The following is a 21,415-nucleotide window of genomic DNA, read 5'->3' on the forward strand; positions in this document are numbered from 1 at the left end:
AAAGCACTATTCCTGACAGACTTGTGACTGTATGCGCCTTTTCTCTGAAAAAAGGAAAAAGTGAAATAATGTTTTTTTTTTTTAATGCAGGAGAAAATTCTCAAGAAAAAGCTCCTCCAGTTCAGTTTATACCTGCCTTAGTAAGATCACCGTCTTCCAGACGAGGCCTAAATGGGACAAAGCCTGTTCCCCCTATACCAAGGGGAATAAACCTTTTGCCTGACAAAGCTGATTTAAGCACCATGGGCCACAGAAAGAAAGAGCCTGATGATACTTGGAAGAGTGGAAAAGGTAGTCTCACAGTTGATCTTTCAGAATTAAATTTCATGGATAAAGACTTGGATCAAGAAGAGGTGAGAAGCATCTTTAATTATTTAAGAATATTTGAAAATTTCTATAATGCTACAATTGCTATGAAGGAAAAATCAAGTCCTTATCTCATGACATTTTTTCTTATTTATAAAAATATTTTTTTTATTATAAAATGTGGTGATGCCGTGAATTATTAGGAAGGAAATTCAGAACATGAGCTCCCATGACCCAGAATAATTTCCTGTAATACTCGTGTTTCCTTCCAGTAATTTTTCTGTCTGTATTATTCTCTTTTAAAATTAAAAGTATGAATGATGACATAGCAGTACATCAGTGTACTAAGCACTGCTGGTGAACAATTTGTCATATTCATCTCCTGTGTTACAGTTCCCTTCCAAATCTAATATCTGTATTCACAAATTAACTCATTAATATTACTTCATGTTTTATGTATTTTGTAGTTTTTTTATTAATATATTTTTATGTATTAATTGTACATTCATACCGTTGATTTGAGCCTGTTAACGCAAACAGTGCTATAGTTAACATTTTTAAGCCTAGACTTTGTGCATATCTGCAAATTTTTCTATCTTTTTGAAATTGAGGTCATATTATATATTCTTCTGTGAATCCTACATTCCGCTGTTTATGCTATCAAAATGTATTACCAATATCATAATTTTGTACATACTAATTATATCAGAGTAAGAATGTGGTTCCTGTTTTTTTATTTTTGAGTTTAGGGTACTATTTCATACTTTAGTTTGCCTAATTTCATGTCAGAAAATAGTTGTACATGCCAGACGTGGTAGCAGATTGAAGAAGACATGCACATGGCAATTTGCTATAGGACTACTTAAAACAGTGAAAGACTAAGCTAGGTATAATGGCACGCACGCACGCACGCACGCACACACACACACACACACACACACACACACACACACAGCGGTCAGGAGACTGAGGCAGGAGGGTGGTGATTTTGATGCCAGTCTGGCCTATATGGCAGAGATCCTGTCTCAAAAAACAAAAGCTTTTATATCATATATAAACAGAAATATTTGTGATGTTTAAATGGTCTTATGTTAGCCTGTTTTTAAGATAGAAGCATGATGTACTTATAGTTAGCTTAGAGTTAATTTTAATGCATATTCATTAAAAAAGATCTTTAATGTTAAGCATGCATAAAACTTAGAAAGTACCAAAGTTGGTTCTGAATGATTAGTCATTCCAACTTCTAAGTGTTGTTTATAAAATGTTTTCCTAGATTTTTGTCTTCTAACTCACTATACTTCAGTTGTACTAGGAAGGGAGTTTATTTAACGGAAAGAAACATAGAGAAAAGGCATTTTCTTACATAACTCAAACATTTCACCTGATCCTACCTGTTCTTGCATTGTTTTTCTGTAGCACTTTTTCTTTAGTAGATAATTGAAAGGTTAGTTTCTCTTATATAATTGTTTGCAAACACAGAAGTATACTGTTGTTTTTAGGTATTAAATTTTCCAAGCTTTTACTAGGACAAGGGCCTACTGTTGAATCTACCAGTGTAATTAATTAAAATTGCTCATCTTGCCTTCTGGGTGTGAGTCTCTGTTTATCTTCTTTTATGTGAGTTGACTTTATGAAAAGTCATTGTGAAGCCAGCTATGGTAGCACATGCCTGAAATCCTAGCATCCAGGAGGCTGAGGCAGGAGGATTGCAACAAGTTTGAGGCCAGCCTGGGCTACATAGCAAGCAAGACCTTTCTCAAACAAACAAACAAACAAACAGAACATTATTGTGGATTTTATAGATTAGAATTGTGTTCTTGTGTTACAAGGAAAGTATACTAAGCAACTTTATTAGTTCAATATTACTTTTATGTGCATTTTTATATTACAGTTGCTATATTTCCACAGTACCTAGTAATGTGCCAAACACTTTCATTTTCATTACAGTAACACCCTGAGTTAAGCAACACAACATCTATTATGATTTTGTTTTGTATGTGTGTTTGTTTTTACAGAAGAGGATCAGAGATGTTATTGCCTTGCTCAGGGTGAAAAGTAAGTGATGGGCTAGAACTCAAGTTCAGTTCAATTCTCCATGTTCATGTTGGTTTCCAGTGTACTACACGCCACAACCTCATTAAGGAGGTTATCCTTTTACCAGTGTAAAGACTTAAGAAATGTGTGTATGTTTCATTAGTTAAGGGCAGATACTTTCATTAAATGCTTAACCTTATAAATTGAAATGTAAACAAAATGGTTTATGATTCTGTATTTCTTAAATATTTTCAAGATTCTATTACCGTACTTAATATGTTAGTCTTGAATCATTTCCTGCATTTTTTAAAATAGTTGGCTTCAAAATAGTTACATGCAATAATCGGTTATTCTCTGAACTCTTAAGTCCTTTTGCAGGTTTGATTTAAACGTCAAACTTTAGAAAACCAGTTACTTTCTGTTAGCCCTCTAAAATCTGTAAGTAGCAACCTTAGCATACCAGGGAGCTAAAATCTGATTCAGTGGTTCCTTTATTAAGGAACTTAACTAATTTTTTAATCATTGTACCTGGTGCCAAAATTATCATGGCCAATAATAATTGAAACTCTTCCTCTCATGGATCTAAGAACCTAGTAGGTTGTTTATTTATATTCCAGTGACAAGGCCCAGGCTTTTATACAGTGTACATTTATGTTAGTATCCATCTTCTTACTACTGGACTTAGGAATAGCTAGGTAGGTATAATTAGTAGAGTTTAAAAATCCACAGATAACTTTTACTAATAGAATTTATATTAAATCATGAAGTTGTTTTTATTTTTTCTTAGATGCAGAGCTCTCTTAGGTCTCTTCGTAATAGCGCAGCTAAGAAAAGAGCGAAGCTGAGTGGCAGTTCTTCTGATGTTGAAAGCCCTGATTCTGCCATGAAGCTTGATTGGACCATGGACTCCCCATCTCGATCGTCCTCGCCAAACATCAGCTCTTACAGTGAAAGTGGAGTTTACAGCCAGGAATCACTGACTTCTTCTCTGTCTACAACTCCCCAGGGGAAGAGAATAATGTACTGTATTGTTTTGGAATGTGACATAATATTCTTCTGTATTTATAATCTAGACCCTCTAATGCTGTATTTAGAAAAAAATCATTTATTGTTTAGTTTTCAGAATGCTAAAATACATTTAAAAGGCAATGGGAGAGTTTGCACATATTACTTTGCTTAGCTTGGGCTTGGAGTGAGGGTACAAAGAGAACTCCAGCTGCAACCTGGAACACCTAAATTGATGTAAGCCCCATTTCCAAAGCCCCAGTTGTGGTTCCTTCTAAACTTTATCCTGATATTCTTTGTTCTTTAGCTTTCCTACAAATCATTTTCTCTTTTGTTAGTTGACTTAGACTACTTTTATTTTAAATTTAACATATGAATAAGTTCTACCCAGCTATTATCTGCTATTTCTTACATTTTGTTATTTCTGTTATCTTGCATAATAAGCTCATGACTCCATTCCATAGCTTTCAAAGCCCTCTGAGGAATTTCCCTAACTAGGGCAGTTGTGCTAGAATTAGACTTGGCTGTCCCACATCAGCAGAGAATTATTTTCAGCATAGCAATTGAACCAACTTTTCTACATTACCTTTAGAACCTTTAAGTCTTAAACAGTGTCATCACCCTGATTTCTGGATATCCCTGCTAGTAATTGCTAGGGTTTTCAAAATGGTTGTGTAATTTTATACTCCCACCACCAGTGTGTGAAAATTATGATTGTCTCACATTCTTTTTTTTTTTTTTTTTTTTTTGGTACCCGGGATCAAGCTCAGGACCTTGTACGGCAGGCGGCGGCACCACTGAGCTAAATCCCTGGTCCATCACATTCTTGATAACATTTCGTGTTGTCCTTCTAGTTTTATTTTCCTTTGATTTTATCTGAACATTGTTTATATATGGCTATTAAAGCAAATATTTAAATGAAATTAAAATTATTTTCACTTTAGTAAATTGGAACCTATGATAAATGTAGGTAAAGATTTCATGATCACAGAAGAGGTAGTATTTTAATAACTTTAATAGGAGCTTCAATTCATAAATTATACTGAATTTTTGTTTCTTGTTCTTAGAGGTTTGTCTCATCCCAGGATTTTCCCCTCTAAATTGTTAACTGAAACAATTACTTGCTTTGCACTTGAGGATTTTTTTTTAAACTGGAAATTCTTTTGTTGTAATCATAGTACTGAGGTAAACTAATAGAAATATATTTACAGAATGAATTTGGAGTGGTTTCATAGATTTGTAAAATAACCATTTATATTAAGTCTATTGTAGTTAGTTGTAACATGTAAATAATTTGAAACTCACTGGGGAAGAATTCAGTACTTCCTAAATTGTGTCACAGAATTATTCTCCTCAAACATTAAACTCTGTAAGAATGGAGTTCAGCACATCCTCACTTATGGTCTGAATTATCTGTAATGGATTTAAGATTCCCACATTTGTACTTAATGGATTTAGTACAGTTAGTCTGAACCAACACGCATCCTGCCTTAGGCATCATTGTGGAAAAAAAAACTACTGCCGAAGCCAGGCTTTTATTGTTAGATGGGTTAAGGAAGAAAAATTGTCAAAAACCACCGTTCTGTCCTGGTGTGGTGGTGCATGCCTGTAATCCCAGCACTCAGGAGGCTGAGGCAGGAGAATTGCTGTGAGTTCGAGACCAACCTGGGCTACATAGTGAGTTCCAGGTCAGTCTCACCTACATAGTGAGACCCTGTCTCAAAAAACCACCCTTCTAGACTGAAGGTTTTTCTTTCATCCAGTCAAATACACAGAATACATTTCTCTATAATAAAGAAAATATTCTTTCCAACTAATATTAATTTGTTTGAGGCTCAGTATCATGTATATCTACCCAACTATTTAGAATTGCACTTCTTTGTAAAAGTCTCCTTCATATTATCCATTACTGATTTATTGACTTTACAATATTTACTAATGTAAGCAATTTCCCTGCATTAAGATTTAATATTTCGTAACAAAGGAAGTTTATTTTCTTTATTAAACAAAGCCCATAGGCCTTTAAAATGTCAGGAAAGTGTAGTATAGGATAGTCTAAGAAGAAAGTGGGATTTGCAAGCTCTATTGCTGCTGATTTCATATTTATAGTAAGGTCTCTGTTTTTGACCTGTATATGATGGTAGATAGTATATTAGATAAATAAGAGATAATTTGATTGGATCTTAAAATGAATTCTTGATTCAGTGTTTTTGGACTTATCCAGAGATTATATAGCACAAAGCCAGAGTCATTTCCTGTAGCGATCTTTTCATGGAAAGTTAAAAATTAGCCATGTGTCAAAAGGTTCGAAGGGCTGGAGATGTAGCTCAGTGGCACCTGCCTGGCAAGTGCAAGGTCCTGAGTTTGATTCCCCTGTACAGGGGTGGGTGTGAGGGGTTGTTCAAAGGTCAGCCAGGCGTGGTGGCACATGTCTGTAATCCCAGCACTCCGGAAGCTGAGGCAGAAGGATCACGGTGGGTTTGAGGCCAGCCTGGGCTAAAGAGTGAGTTGAAGCCCAGCCTGAACTGCATAGTGAGACCCTGTCTCCAAAAATAAAAGAGGGTCACATATCAGAGTGAGCTAAAAATACTCTTAGCTATAGTTTTTATATTTTATGTTTGCTTATTATCTGCTTTTATCTACCTTACTGAGTAAAATAGAATATACATGATATGAGTATTGAGCAACTCTAAAAATATTTATTGCAATTACTTTGTTTCATTGTAGGTCAGACATATTTCCAACATTTGGACCAAAACCTTGTCCAACAAGATTTTCTTCTGCAAAGAATAAAAACTCTCATATTGGTGAACCAAGCACCATTGCAGGTATTTTATGACTATTTTATAAATATGGTTTGTAAGAAATATGATTTTAAATGATGATGTCAAAATGATAGCAGGTGCATTCAAAAGTTAAAATTTTTGAAGTAACACATCATTTTAAACTATGTAAAAGGCCACTTTGAGAAGTGTAAATTTTGTATTATTTTTGGAAGTTAATTTATTTACCTGAATCAATCATTGATTTCTTTTGAACTCACAGGTACAGCTTTGCCTGGTTCCCTTACCCAGATATTTTGATTTAGTTGTTATGAATTGAGACCTGACTATCAGAATTTTAAGAGCTCCTTAAATGATTCTAATATACAACATAGTTTGAGAATTACTGGGCATCATAAATGACAGTTTCCTTTAGAAACAATAAGTAGTTATTACTAGTTATAATTGAGTTAAATATTATTTTTGAAGAAATATGTAGCTTGTGTAGATATACATGAACTAGATATATTCACTTGTGTCTTGCATTAAAACTTTTGTGACTAGGGCTGGGGATTTAGCTCAGTGGTTCTGCCTTACAGTCCCAAATTTGATCCCTGGTGAACCCCCCCCAAAAAACTTTTGTGTCCAACCTTGAAGTCTAATTTTATAACATCACTTCTCAGAAAACATTTAACAATCATTCATCAATTAGAAAAGTATTAGACTTTGATCTGTTTAGAGTGGGACCTGCATGTGATTCTTCTTTGTGTGTCTTTTTTCTTTGCACTTGGAATTTTTTTCTTTTTTTCCTGTACTGGGGATCAAACTCAGGACCTTGCACTTGCAAGGCAGGCACAATGCTGCTGAGCTAAATCCCAGCTGTGGAAATTTTTTTCTTAATGGAAATTCCTTTGCTGGAATTACTGGAGTAGAGTAACAGAATATACAAAATGAATTTGGAATGACTGCATAATTTACTTTATAATTAGTAAAATTGTATCGAATTATGAATTGGGATGTATTTATTTTTAAATGATAAGTCCTAACAACATTAAGGCTACTTTACATCATAATTCCCTTCCCAAAAACCTGTACATGTTTATGATTGTTTACTAAAATTTTTTAATTTCTTGGTTTAAATATGTCTCAATTTCCCCCCTTTTTAATTCCTCTCCTTGGCTTTAGTTCACACTCATTCTTATTTCTTGCCTATCCCACTTTCAATCTCATTCACTTAAAATCCATTCCTCATGAGAGCCAAGGATTTGGCTTAGTGGTTCTACTGCCTGTCTCGAAAGTACAAGGACCTGTGTTTGATCCCTGGTACCAAAATAAATGAAGAAAGGTCTGGATTTTAAAAAAAATCCATCCCTCATCATGTGAAGCCATGAGGTATGATCACAAATATGTTGAATGTTTAATAATTTTATTGCAGTAAAAGACACATTGCTATTAGTTCCCCACAAAATACTGTCCCCTTGCTTCAAACACTTACCCCATTGTCATGTTATTTCCCCCCACCCCCTTTCTGAAGCAGTTCTGGAAGTTCATTTTCATGTTTTTGGTTGTGCTGTCATGGCTACTTTGATGTCCTGAATCAATTTAAAATGTTTACTTTTCGTGGTCATTTTTTGACTTTGGGGAAGAGCCTGAAGTCGTGTGATGTGAGATCCAGTGAATAAGGTGGATGAGGACACACTGTAATGTTTTTATGAACCTGCCTTTCCATTGCATGGCACTTGGCAACAGCCTTCACTGTAGTTTTTAATCCTACTTTGTAAAAGCACTCATGAAAAAGGACTTCCAGAACTGGTTCAGAATGTGCCAAAAAAGATAGGATAAGTGTGTTTGAAACAAGGGGAAGTATATTGAGGGAAAATAATAACACTATGTCTTTTACTGTAATACATTATTTTTATCTAAACATTCATCCTGTATTTTGATCATCCCTTGTATAAAGTTATTCACAGCATCCTTCAGTGATCTGGTTTCTGCCTACCTCTCCGGCCTCATTTTTCACTTCTCTTTTTGTATATTGTGCTCCATTTAAGTCAGACCACCTTCAGTACCATTACTGTTTTGGCAGTCACACTTTTCCCACTGAATGAAATCTATATCACACCCTATTCAGCTATGAAAGTAGCTCATTTGCTTTCTCTGGAAGCCTTCCCCAATTCACAAATAAGATTGATTATTAATAATTCCTGTCCTAATCACAAATGGCTGATTTAACCAGTTGTATTTGGTTTACTGGTTTGCCTGAAACTATTGTTCAACAAGGTGATAGCTATTCTACTAGGCCCAAGAAGTCAGTGTTTATGTGCTTTAGAGTCTGAAAACCCCAGCTGAAATCCCAAATTTATTTTTAATAATAATAATCACACTCTATACAACTTAATTGCTTTGAAAGTTAGTTTCCTCATCCAGTGAATACAAACCTTGAGAAGGGAAGAGTAGTGGAGGTTTAAACGAGTAACATGTATGAGGCCCTTGAGCATAGTGGATACTCCAAAACATATTCCCTAAAAGGGAGAGACACACAGAAATACATCAACTTATACTTTAATCCTTTTTTTAAGGCTGATAATACTAACGAATCTATTCATAATTTAAAATGTTTATAAAAGATTGAAGAAAAGTTAGGTTATAGGTTATATCTTTTAATTCTAGAATTAAAAGAATCATATCACGGTGATATATGCGCTCCTATGTTTATAGTGTCAGTTTGTAATAGCTAAAAACTTGGAAACATCCCATTTGCCCATCAGTTGGAAACTGGATAAAGAAGATGTGGTTTTTCTATAAAATGGAATACTACTCAACCATAAGGAATGAGAAATTAGATTCATTCGTAGGAAAGTGAATACATATTGGGGATATACTCCTAAGTGAAATAAATAAGTCACACATGTGTAAATACCGAATAGTTTCTCTGGTGTGAATAAACTATAATAGTACATAAGGTTCTAATGATATAATGGACAATGTGAAATAGGAAGAAAAGGGCTAAAGGTGTAGGGAAAGTGGGAAGGGGAGGGGAAAGGTAATAAGGGAAAAGAAAAAAATATGAGAAAATGAAAAAATGGAAATAAAGTGTTTGTAAATGGGGAGGGGAGGAGGGGGTGAAGGGAGAGCAGGGACAAGGGGAAAAAATGACAACCAAAACCTGTCATGTAAAGATACAAGATCCCAATGATGAATATAACTGTACTGTATACCTAAAATGTACCAATAAACTTAATTTAAAAAATTAGATTGTATCTAGTTTGTAGAAACAGAACTTTTTTGAGAAGGATTTCTTTCAAATTGGAAAAAAATAAATTTAAAACCCAGATTTCAGTTCTCCTCTGACACTAATTGTATGACCTGCAGAGTCACTTAACTTTTACAAGAATGGTTAATCCTGCAGTAATACACATTTCTGTGTGAATCAATTCATGTTCCCCAGATGTGCCTAATATTTGGTGTTTTTCCAAATTAACCTAATCCTAGGAAGTATGTGGGCATATGTAATGCATACGAGTCCTCACCTCAAACCTAATGAATTCAACTTAATGGTTAGAAGTCTATGCTTCATAAAAAAGGTTGTTTTAGGATTAAGTTTTGGAAGCATTACCCATAACTGAATTCACTATAAGATAATCTTAAATAGTCTATGAAGCTATTAAGTTACTAGTGGCTTAGGATTTCTTAAATTTGGATTTATTTTTTTTCCCATAAACAAGTGATAGCTATAAGTTTATGGTAATTTCATTGGTAAAACATGAAAATGATAGTACTCACAATAAAGACTTATTTGAAGATAAAAAATATAAATTATATAAAAAATTATAAATCCAGTGTGTCTTTGCAACAGTGTTTCCAATTAAGGTGTCCACATGTGCGGTACAACTATTGCTTACTGAGAACTGTGCTAACTTTTCTAAATGATGTTATCATAAACTTTTCCTGTATCATTAGGTCATTGTCACCTATTAACAGAAAGCATTTCTAAACAAAATGTTATCTTTAGAAATCTTACTTATGGATTAACTATCAAAATTAAGAATTTTAAAAGATATCCATGAGACTTTGTAGAAGTTTGGTTATCATTTAGTATCAGATATTTTATAAACTTTTCTTCACGAACTAATACCTTTCGTTTTGTCTTTCATTTTGTTTTGTGATGTTGAGGGTTGAACTCAATGGCCTTTGCACTGAGCTCCATCCCCAGCCCTCACTAAGTCACTAAGTTGCCCATTTTGGGCTTGTTTGTATCACCATCCCAGAGTGCTAGAATCACAGATGTGTGCCATCACCCCAGGAAAACAATTATCTTTTTAATGGGGGGTGGATGAGACAGCTTCTCACTATATAATTCAGGCTGGTCTCAAACTCGTTATTTTAAACAGTATCTTTTGTTCTACAGTACTTTCTAGCCTAGCTGCCAATACCTACCTCCTCTCCGCACCATCCTGTTTTTAATTGAAATACAACATTAAGAACAAAGTATATTATTATTGTTTAATGGTTTACATAAGAGCTAGATATAACAATATACACTCAAATATATGCAGTATTGCCTAGGATTTGTCATTTAATAAATATCTTGTGGTTGTAATAGATGCAAAGTATTACCATAATGTGTGAGCCAGGGATTTAGCTCAGTGGTTCAGTGGCCTGCCTTGCAAGTGCAAGGACCCAAGTTCAATCCCCGGTACCAAAAAAACAACAAGAAAAAAGTATTACCATAATGTGTGAGCCAGGGATTTAGCTCAGTGGTTCAGTGGCCTGCCTTGCAAGTGCAAGGACCCAAGTTCAATCCCCGGTACCAAAAAAACAACAAGAAAAAAGTATTACCATAATGTGGTCAGCTTAAATATTCAAGTGTAGATTAAAATTTTTTTGTTGAGATATACAGTAACATAGGCGCCATGCTGAGATCTTTATATGTCTTTGTCTTCTCTTCATGTAATCCAGATGGCAGTTGTAGAAAAGGTTCTGTTATTATCCTTGTCCTACACGTAAGTGAAGTGTCTTACTGGGTTCTCCCAGAAGTTTAAGTGCAGGGACAATTGACACTAAGGAGTATGACTCCAGACACTGAGTTCCTAGTCACTGTGTGGGTTATTGCCTCACCAGCCAGGCCAGGATAAACCCTTACACGTGGCCAGGAGAGACGAAGAATGAAGAACATAGGCGTCGCTCAGGCTACTGTTTCAAATCTCTGAATTTTACATTTTTTATTTATAGTTAAAGGTGTCATTTAAATACTAGCTATCACTTTTTTTAGCTATAACTTTTAAACACATTTGATTATCTCCTTCAAACATTACATTTCATATTTTATTATAATTTTAAATCATTTAAAGAAAGGTATATATAACTTATAATAAATGTTCTTATCTACAAGATTTAAAAGTTATATAATTTAAAATAGGATAAAACGCTTCTATCATGGATCACCAGGTGTGGTAGCACATGTCTGTATTCCCAACACTTGGGAGGCTGAGGCAAGAGGATCATTATGAGTTCGAGACTAGCCTGAACTACATAGTGAGACCCTTTCGCAAAAAAATAATAATAATAAAAATTAAAACTGCCATTGTATTATGACTGCTGATATTATATTACTAACCTTTTAAAAAGGTTAGAAGCCAAGATACATGTAGAAGAGATAAGTTCCTCTTATATTACCTAAATAATTCAAATAAATATTTTGTTTTATAGGGATTACAACATCCAATGTAAGCATAATTGGTCAACATATGAACTATAGGTTTGAATGTGGTGACTTTGAAGATGATAGGTCACATGACATTTCACCTAGTTCATTTAAAACACAAAATAAGGAACACCCAAGACATAAGCATACAAAAGGTCAGTAAATTTCATTGCAAATTAATTTTTAAGATTTAATATGTCTAAGAACCCTCCCTAAGCATACCAATAAAGAGAAATTTACTGAATTTTCAGTTTTGAAGTTTTTCGTCTTACCCTATTTGTGTTGCTTAAATAATTTTGTGGAATAAACCTCACAGGATTGTGTATTGGTTTATAGGCTCCCCCAGGAAACAGTGGGGCTTTGAAAGGACTGCTCAGGAGTTAACACTAGGGAGGCCCCATGGACCTCTACTCTAAGGACATGCACAGGTACATACACACACACACACACATGCACACACGTGTGTGCGCACACAGACATTTTTACAAGGCATTTGCCACTAAAATGGGTGGGAAGCAGTTGTGCTAGTAAATTACTCCCAGGTGTTGTTAGGTTGTAGCCATGGCGTAAAGCCGTGGCAGCAAGAGTGTGATTCCCTCTGGCAGAGAGCCTCCGAGTTATCACTAACCATTGTTAGCAATTTTCATTTTTTCAACTTGGTAGTGAGTAGCACATCTGGTGACTGCTTATTTCTTAAGAGATCCTATTATAAGCTGCATTTTAAAATTTTAGAGGACAGAAGAGGTGATACTTTTAAAGGATATGAATATTTAAACAAATAGGGTAATTAGAAATCCCCTGTATTTTTGAAACCTAAGATAGTAAGTAAAGACCTGTCAATTTGTGTGTGTGTGTCTATGTCTGTGTAGCAACTGTGATATATATTAAGGATCAACTTACATACTTCGTTATTTCTGATATCTGCAATTAGCTATGTGCAGGCAGATAGACCAGTATTTTTTTATGAAAGTAACTCATGTTGGATGAGAACTTGATTAGAACCTGTTGTGTGTGGCATTGTTTTTGGAAATTTCTTAAACTCTAATGAGTGATATAAATTAACATCTCTTCTGTGTGACAATAAGGTTACTATTTTTACAAAAGAAAATGAAGCTGAGCTTGGTGGCACATGCCTATAGTCTCAGCACTTAGGAGGCTGAGGCAGGAGGACTGCAGCGATTTTGAGGCCAGCCTAGGCTACAAAGTGAGTTCAAGACCAGCCTGAACTGCCTACTAAGACCTGGTCTCAAACAACAACAAATAGGATTTTTAAATATTTATTACATATTTTCTCATGTAAAGAAAATTAAGGTCAAAAATACTTTTCTTATTAAATGTGATTCATTCTAATATTATAATTTTTTAAAATTTTTACATTGAACACCAGGCGTAATGGTACATGCCTGTAATCCCAGCACCCAGGAGGCTAAGGCAGGAGGATTGCTGTGAGCACAAGGCAAGCCTGGAGTACATAGCGAGACCCTGTCTCAAAAAACAAAACAACAACAACAAAAATTTACATTGGTTTAAATTGCTCACTGTCCATTTGCTGCTGGTGATGTCTTTTTTGGACAACAGAATCATAAATACATTTACAAATACATTTATAAATACAGCAGTTAGTGCTGCTGCAGAAAATTCACCCTCAAACATTCAACTGTAAGCCAAACAGTTATTTCTAGCAACAAAAGCAAACTTAATCTAAACCAGACTTACCTTCCTTCACAGTCCTGTTTGCCTTCAGTGACTCTGCTATTTTCCCACTCGCAGGGGCCTAAGCTTTTGTACTCATCTTTGTATCCTTCTCCTTACCTTCCAAGGCAGACAGTGGTTCATGCTCCTGCGTTTTTCTTCTCATTCTCACTTTATTTGCTTCTATGGTTGTTATCTGACCTTTTGATCAGACCTGTCTCCTGTTTTCATCTCTGTAATTTATGCTGCATACTCTTAGATTTATCTTTCTAAATTACAGTCATCAGTACTCAAACACTTGAGTGGTTCTCTGTTTTCCAAAAATAAAATTTCTACTCTGGGGCTGGGGATTTAGCTCTGTGGTTCCACTGTCTGTCTCACAAGCACAAAGTCCTGAGTTCGATCCCCAGTACCCCCGCAAAAAAATGTCTACTCTGAACCATAAATTTTAAGCCTCTTTATAATCTTACATCATCCTTTTATTTTTCTACTTCTTACTATTTCTCTTTTTGTGCTGTGTGCTCTAGGATTTTTCTTTTTCCTTCCCCTCAGTACTGAAGATTGAACCCAGGCCCTTCACACTGTGATACATCATCAGCCCTTAAAAAAGAAGGAAAGAGAGAAATCTTTTTGTTTTGGTTTGTGTGAAAGGGTTTCTCTGTGTGGTTCAGGCTGGCCTTGAACTCAGGCTGATCCTGCTTCAGCTTCCCAGGTGCTGAGATTACAAGTGTGTGCCACCATGCTGACCACCCTTTTTAAAATTTTGTGAAAGGTTTTAATATGAGAAGTTTTCTTAATTTGCATTTACAAAGCCTAGATCCCCTCTTCAAATTGCAGTAGGTCCAGATTATGTGTAATTCTGAATACTGGTTTAAAACCTTATTCTTCAGAAAACTTTGCCTACTTGCCTGATCTGGAATAGTCCTCCCTCTCTTCCCTCATCCTACCTTCCAGGTAATTATGCATATTTTATATCTTTCATATTAAATCACAGTGATACCTGGGTTTAAAAACAAAATTTGTTTTAAGATTTTGGGGAAGATGGTCACATTTGTGTTTGTGGGGAGAAGATGGCCATGGTCATGTTTGCCATCTAATGTGGAGTTTGTGAATAGAAGCAAAATTTTGCCGAATGCCTTTGTCTGCAAACCGAATTGTAGACAGAAGTGTTCATGAACCGAGGTGTTACTGTATACATTTCTTAAGAGCATTGATACTTTCATCTTTATTCTTCAGTATGCTGTGTGTAGAATTGTGTTCATTCACCACAGATGAAATAAATGAAATGTCAATTAGCCAATCAGAACTTAACTATGTAGCCTTGGGCATAATCACTCACAAATTGCATCCTCAGATATGTTACAGCGCATAATGAGTACAGTGCTGCACAAGGACTCCCAAAAGAAATACTGACACTGTGGGGCCAGATAGAGTCAATGTGTGTTCAGGATCAGCCCTCCGAACCTCCTCTTCCCATTCCTTTCCTCTGTTGAGTTTCCGCTTCAACCGGCCCATTTTCTACATACTGTAATACCTTAGAACTCAGTTAATGACTTAAGGTGAATAATGATGGATTTGTGGAGTGCTACCAACCATGACTTAAAGTTTTCTCTTTCTGTATTTGAATGAAACAGAAATAACAGATTATATAAGGACATCGTTGTATAAAGAAGTCTTTAGACCCGAGACAATGAACAATATTTCTGTCAACATTTCTTTACTTATAAAAATATGTAGTATAAAATATTAGTACAGAAGGGTAGGGGAAAGGTAATAAGGGAAAGAAAAAATAGAAAATGAAAAAATGGAAATAAAATGTTTATAAATGGGGAGGGGAGGAGAGGGTGAAGGGAGGGCACAGACAAGGGGAAAAAATGAGAACCAAGACCTGTCATGTAAAGGTACAAGATCCCAATAATGAATGTAACTATACTGTATACCTAAAATGTACCAATAAACTCAATGAGGAAAAAAAATATTAGTATATTAAAATTATTAACATCACCTTATCTTAGAAGTGAAGTTCAAACTTAACATGTCATTCATAAGACTTCTAGTTATTCCATCATCTGTTGGCAGCACGTATATAGATTTTATGTTTGTGGAATACTGTATTAAGCAAATTGTTTCATTGACTGAGATTTCACCTTCCTTTGCCACAGAAGTTACCTCAGGACTGCACGCTGATTTTAGTTGTTCTAAAATGCCCAAGAAATATGGGATTAGAGATGTAGCTCAGTGGTGCAGTCCTTCTCTGATGAGTGCAAGCCCTAGGTTCAATCCACAATGCCTTGAAATAAAGGAAAGAAGAATATGTGAAAAATGACCGCCATGGGCCAGGGATTTAGCTCAGTGGTTCTGCCACCTGCTTTGCAAGTGCAGAGACCTGAATTCGATCCCCAGTACAAAAAAAAAAAAAGACTGCCTGCACAGGTTTCTGATGTAAGTTTTTTCTATTTTTAAATCTCTGTACAAAGGCAGAACAAGTCTGTTAGCCTTAGCAGGTTAGCAAAACAATCCATATCCTTACAAAAAAATATTTACCAATTAAATTCACCAAAAGCAGTTAACTGCTTTTCTTTCAAAGACTCTGAATTTGTTATATTTTACTTTTCATCTTTTTCTTTTTTGATAATATATCTAACATGTATTTATTAAACATCTACTCTGTGCCAAGCACTGTATTACCTCTGAAAAAAAAAATGATAAAAACTAGGCAAAGGTCTCGTCCTCATGGAGCTTATGTTATCATAGAAGAGAGAATAATTAAATACTGAGAAACTGAGTTAAAAGGTAACCTAGAAAGTACAGGCTTCTGTGAGATTGACTAGATCTATTTGTGGACATCAAATTCTTTCCCTCACAATTATTCTTTTACTCCCAATTATCATGTTAAGATTATTTACTCATATGTTTCTCCCACCTTCAATTCATATTTGAATTCTTTAGTGCTTACTGCAAAATATTCTAATTATAAATATTTATTGAATGAACATGTTTGATTAAATAAATTTTCAATTTTAAAAGACCATGCTGTCGTATACTAAAATACTAGCTAATAAGTAAACATTTAAAAATTTATCTTTCTTTCTTTCTTTCTCTTTTTAGGATTTACAAGGTCATCATCAAATGTACAGCAGATTTCCAGTTTTGACTTCACATTGACAAATATCCATTCAGAAGATTCAGTAGTAGTTGTTGGAAAAGGTAAAGTTGCTTAGCTTTTTTTTTGGTGGTACTGGAGGTGGAATCCAGGGCCTCACATATGCTAGGCAAGTTCTCTACTACTGAGCTACCTCCCTAGCCCATCAAAATTACTTAGCTTGTTAATTATATGTGTTCTTTACCCATAAGCCAATCATGTCATTGAAGAATAAAGGAGTGATTCAAGTGTCGAATGGAAAAATTTTTTTTCTTTTTTTTTTTTTTTTTTGGTACTTTTTTTTTTTTTTTTTTTTTTTTTTTTTTGGTACTGGGGATCAAACTTGGGTCCTTGTGCTTGGAAAAATTTTTTTAACTAATGAAAGAACTAGAGGTCATAACATATCTTCACATTTCTGACCCTTGACAAAACCTGGGTAAATTATGTCAGTAATTTTCAGAGATATATTATGTGACAGCTATTATTGAGGTACTCCTAAGGCAGTTTTGGGATAGCTATGATAATTTTCAAAGGATAGACCTTATTTATCATCTTAAAAGTCAGTGTAACTTAATTTTTTATATTCCCAACAAAGTTTAAACAAGACCTCTTGAGCCTGGTGTGGTGGTGAATGCCTGTAATCCAAGCATCTGGCAGCCTAAAGAAAGCAGATCAGTAGGAGTTCAAGGCTGACCTGGGGTACATAGTGAGTTCAAAGCCAGCCTGAACTATATAATGAGATTCTGTCTCAAAACAAACAAACAAAAACAACCAAACCCCTCTTACCTGTTTTAGGACCAGTGGTAGATCTTTGGAAACATTGCAACTACTTTTTAAAATTAGGTTCTTTTGGGCCAGAGATTTAGCTCAGTGGTTCCTTTGCCCACCTTGCAAGCACAAGATCCCAAGTTCAGTGCCCAGTACCAAAATGAATAAATATAATTAGGTTCTTTTTTGACTATAGAATATGATAATATGTGTTGAGACCATATGTTCTTTTTGTTCAAGATAGGGAAATTCCAGAATAAAATTCCTGGAAATTTATTTGTTTGATAGTTGATTAGACCTTCAGATTGGCTCCAGCCTGTTCTTGCAGTTGTATTTTCTGTTATTTCTCTTTATTTTCTGTGCTCAGACTCATGCTTTATATTTGTTCAACTGTGCATATACATAATATCATCTCATAAACATTCTTTCCACTTTCTTTTCTATCCAAATCCATTGTTATTTCTAATCCCAGCTCAAACCCATGCTTCTTAAAATTGTTTAAATACCCAGTTCACATCAACCTTCCTATGAACTCCATGCCTACAATATGAAGATCTCTCTTGATATTATGAACTACTTTCTGGACCACTTTTATTGTTTCTTAGAGGTATTTGTTTGTGTATTTTATAAATAGTTAACATGTCTTTCTTATTTTATTGTTTTATTGTTTCTTGAATATAGTATCCTTGTCTTAAACTTTGTTATCCACAATGCCATCACATAAATACTTAATGTCTGTTCCACGGTTGCTTGATTGCAGGTGTTTTTGGAAATCCAAATTCAGCACCAGCAACCTGCAGCCAACCAGTGGTGCCTTCTGTGGAAAATGGGGATACTTTTTCAGTTAAAGCAAGTATTGAACCACCATCGGGGATTTATGGAAGAGCAGTCCAACAAAGTATTCCATCTTATCTTGATGTTGAAAATGACAAAGATGTAAGACTACTTATTAATTACTAGGATAAGTTTAAACTTATGATATGTCATTATTTAATGTATATCAGATGTGGGATGGTAAAAAATATTCTGATTAAAAAATTTAAAATTTGGTGGAAAAGGAATTTCTGATCCTTAATTATTTAAAAACAGACTATTCTCCTTTCCCACATAAATGTTTTCTCATTCTAGTATAATGTACATTGTGTGTGTGTGTGTGTGTGTGTGTGTGTGTGTGTGTGTGTTTCTAGGTGTATGTATTTGGCAGTTTTATAGAATACATTCAGGTAGTGACAGGCTGATATCCTGAGGCATAAATTTAATTAGATATTGACACTGTGTAATTCTATTTTAGGATTACTAAAATAAAGATGAAAATCATAGAGTTCATTTTTATAGACATTTAACATATGTATAGTTATCTGAGATGAAGATATTATAAATATCCAACTCCCTGAATACTTCCAGATATTTCAACTTTTTCATGCAGACTAAAGTTGCTATGTCAAAATCTACATATGACAAGATGAGACAAAAGAGAAAAGAAGAAAAAGAACTTTTTGATGTTAAAGATTGTGAAAAGAAAGAACAGAATCCTTGGGAACGGATGAAACATATAGGAACTGAGAAAACAGCATCAGAAAGTAAGTGGGATTTATCTTTTGATGTGTTTTTTTGGTCTAGTAATACTCTAAGCTGGCGTAATATGATTTAACTGCTGGTGATAGGTGAGTAGGAGTTGTGCCCAGATCGCGATATCCCAAAGACCACCAAGGAGTCGAGTCCGATGTAATCAATCACACGAGGGGTTTATTGCAAGCTCGAGCCTGTACTCCCGGGCCAAGTGCCAAGTGGTTTCTTACCAAGAGCCCCATACCCGGTTTCAGACAGGCTTTTTATCAGCAAAGAAGCAGAACTAGGGGCTTTCTAGATGGGTCAGTGCCTGATTGGTTAACATTTTGAAAATGCAGGCAGGACAAAGGTCTGCTGACTTGAGCTGGTGGTCAGCAGTCACGTACTTGGCAGTCACACATTGATAATTAACAGATACCTATAGGATGGTTCAAAGGCCACCAAGACATTCAGGATGAGCAAACAGTTTGACAATTAACTTGGGGTCTCTATGTATTTCATAGTATAGAACCATTAACTTATACGTTAATCAGGTTCCAGACTTGAAACAGTACAAGATTGCCTTACATTCCTAGGCCAGGGTTTGAACAAAGGTCGGAGCTATGGCTACAATGGGAGGGGGTTAGAGCACTGTCTCCTAGGCCCTTTGGCATTTAGCATGGGCTTATAATTTGGTCAAAAGGGCACTTTAGGGTTTTTCCAGTAACTGGGCAGTGACCTGATCACAAAATGGAGTCACTTTGGGCTCCACATGTGAAGGGATTGTGTTGACCCATAACACTGAAATTTGCAAGACCCAGTAGCTTCAATTATAAGAAATATTTTCATGAAAAAAATCATTAATTTTCTCACAACGCTAAATATTTTTAGAAGTGAAATAGGGATATCAAAAAAATGAATGATACCCTTTAGAAGAGATTGCTGTCGAGCTAAAATAAATAAACACTTCTTAGAAGTATAAATGACCAATAAATGCATGAAAAAAATCTTTAACATCTCTGGTGATTAAAGAAATGCAAATTAAAGCAACACTGAGCTTCCACTTTACTGCAGAAAGAAAGGCTATCATCAAGAAATTGACCAATAACAAATGTTGGTGAGTCTGTGAAGGGAAAAGGGGGTGAGAAGAGAGCCCCAAGGCACCATGCTCCAGAACATGGCTGCCTAGGAAATGGGAATTGATGTAAAAACATAGACCTTCTGTGTTGATGGTGAGAATGTAAACCAGTACAACCATTATGAAAATCAGTATGGAGATTTCTTAAAAATTAAAACTAGAAATTCTGTTTGACCCAGCTATTCCTCTTCTAGGTATCTTCCCCAAAGAGTTAAAGACAACATATTACAGTGGTACAACCATAATCCTGTTTATAGCAACCCATTTATAATAGTTAAATCTTAGAAGTAGCCTATATGTCCATCAACAAATTCATAGATAAAATGTTGTATTTAAAGAAAAATGTGTTTATATACAGTGGAGTACTGTTATGCCATAAAGGAGGAGTCAGATGTAGGGAAGTGGATGTACATTGATATTGTAATGTTAAGTGAAACACATCTAACACACATGCTTAAATGTTGCATGATTTATCTTACATTATACAAAAGTGCCAAATTAGAAATAAACAGCAAAATAAAAGATAGATAATAGGAAATAGGGAGATCTGCGAAAGGGAAGAAAACCAAGAGATGTGGGGAGGGAGGAGAAGGGGAAGAGGATGGAAAAGAATTAAGATGTGTTATGTACATGTACCAATGCCCCACAAAGAATATAAGTATTATGTACTGTAAACATAATAATAAAAAATAAAAATTAGAAAAAAAATGAAACTTCTATATTGTGGAAAAAATTAAAAAGAAAAGAAGATGTTGCCTTCAGCCGTCCATTGAAAGAAGGGGCCATTCAAATGAGAATAAAAAGGCAGATAGTGAACCACCAGGACACCCTGAACTCAAAGCACAGGAAGTAACAAAACAGATCAATCAGGCTCTAAAAAAATTCAAAACAGAAATAATTTCCCACATAACCATAGAGATGGTGAGCAAAATGAAAGTCGTGATTTGAGACTCTAGAGCAGAAACTGACAAAAAAATAGATGCTCTCAGGACCATGATAGAAGCCATGAAGGCCCAGCATAAGAAAGAAATGGAAAAAATAAATGCTCAATATAGGAAAGAAATGGAATCCATAAAACAGATTCAAACAGATATCCAGGAGATTAAACACTCCATTGAAAGTGTATGCAACAGAATAAAACAATGCAAAGATAGACTCTCAGATATAGAAGATAAGATTGCAGTCAGTGACCGTGAAAAGAGAGGTCTCTTAAAAACAGTAGGGGCTCATGAGAAATTGATCCAACAACTCCTAGATGATGTAAAGAAGAATAACATAAGACTGATAGGAATCCATGAAGTAGCAGGAGAAAATAC

The 21,415-nt window shown here is 35.0% G+C and overlaps 1 protein-coding gene across 4 annotated transcripts in view; it reads left to right on the forward strand.

Annotated features, from left to right (window-relative positions):
• Positions 1 to 21,415, forward strand: part of Togaram1 (TOG array regulator of axonemal microtubules 1) — a 78,864-nt gene that overhangs the window by 27,216 nt on the left and 30,233 nt on the right. For 3 of the 4 annotated variants that reach the window (XM_010632625.3, XM_010632622.3, XM_010632621.3), the window contains 7 exons: positions 91 to 353; positions 3,128 to 3,360; positions 6,073 to 6,173; positions 11,817 to 11,966; positions 16,612 to 16,710; positions 18,174 to 18,349; positions 18,840 to 18,993. In XM_010632625.3, coding sequence (XP_010630927.1) covers positions 91 to 353; positions 3,128 to 3,360; positions 6,073 to 6,173; positions 11,817 to 11,966; positions 16,612 to 16,710; positions 18,174 to 18,349; positions 18,840 to 18,993 — 1,176 coding nt within the window. The remainder of the gene's footprint in view (positions 1 to 90; positions 354 to 3,127; positions 3,361 to 6,072; positions 6,174 to 11,816; positions 11,967 to 16,611; positions 16,711 to 18,173; positions 18,350 to 18,839; positions 18,994 to 21,415) is intronic. The other variant, XM_010632623.3, reaches the window with a different exon arrangement.

Source organism: Fukomys damarensis, unplaced genomic scaffold (assembly GCF_012274545.1).
Source record: "Fukomys damarensis isolate Sample0158 unplaced genomic scaffold, DMR_v1.0_HiC HiC_scaffold_17, whole genome shotgun sequence".
Classification (NCBI taxonomy): Eukaryota; Metazoa; Chordata; class Mammalia; order Rodentia; family Bathyergidae; genus Fukomys; species Fukomys damarensis.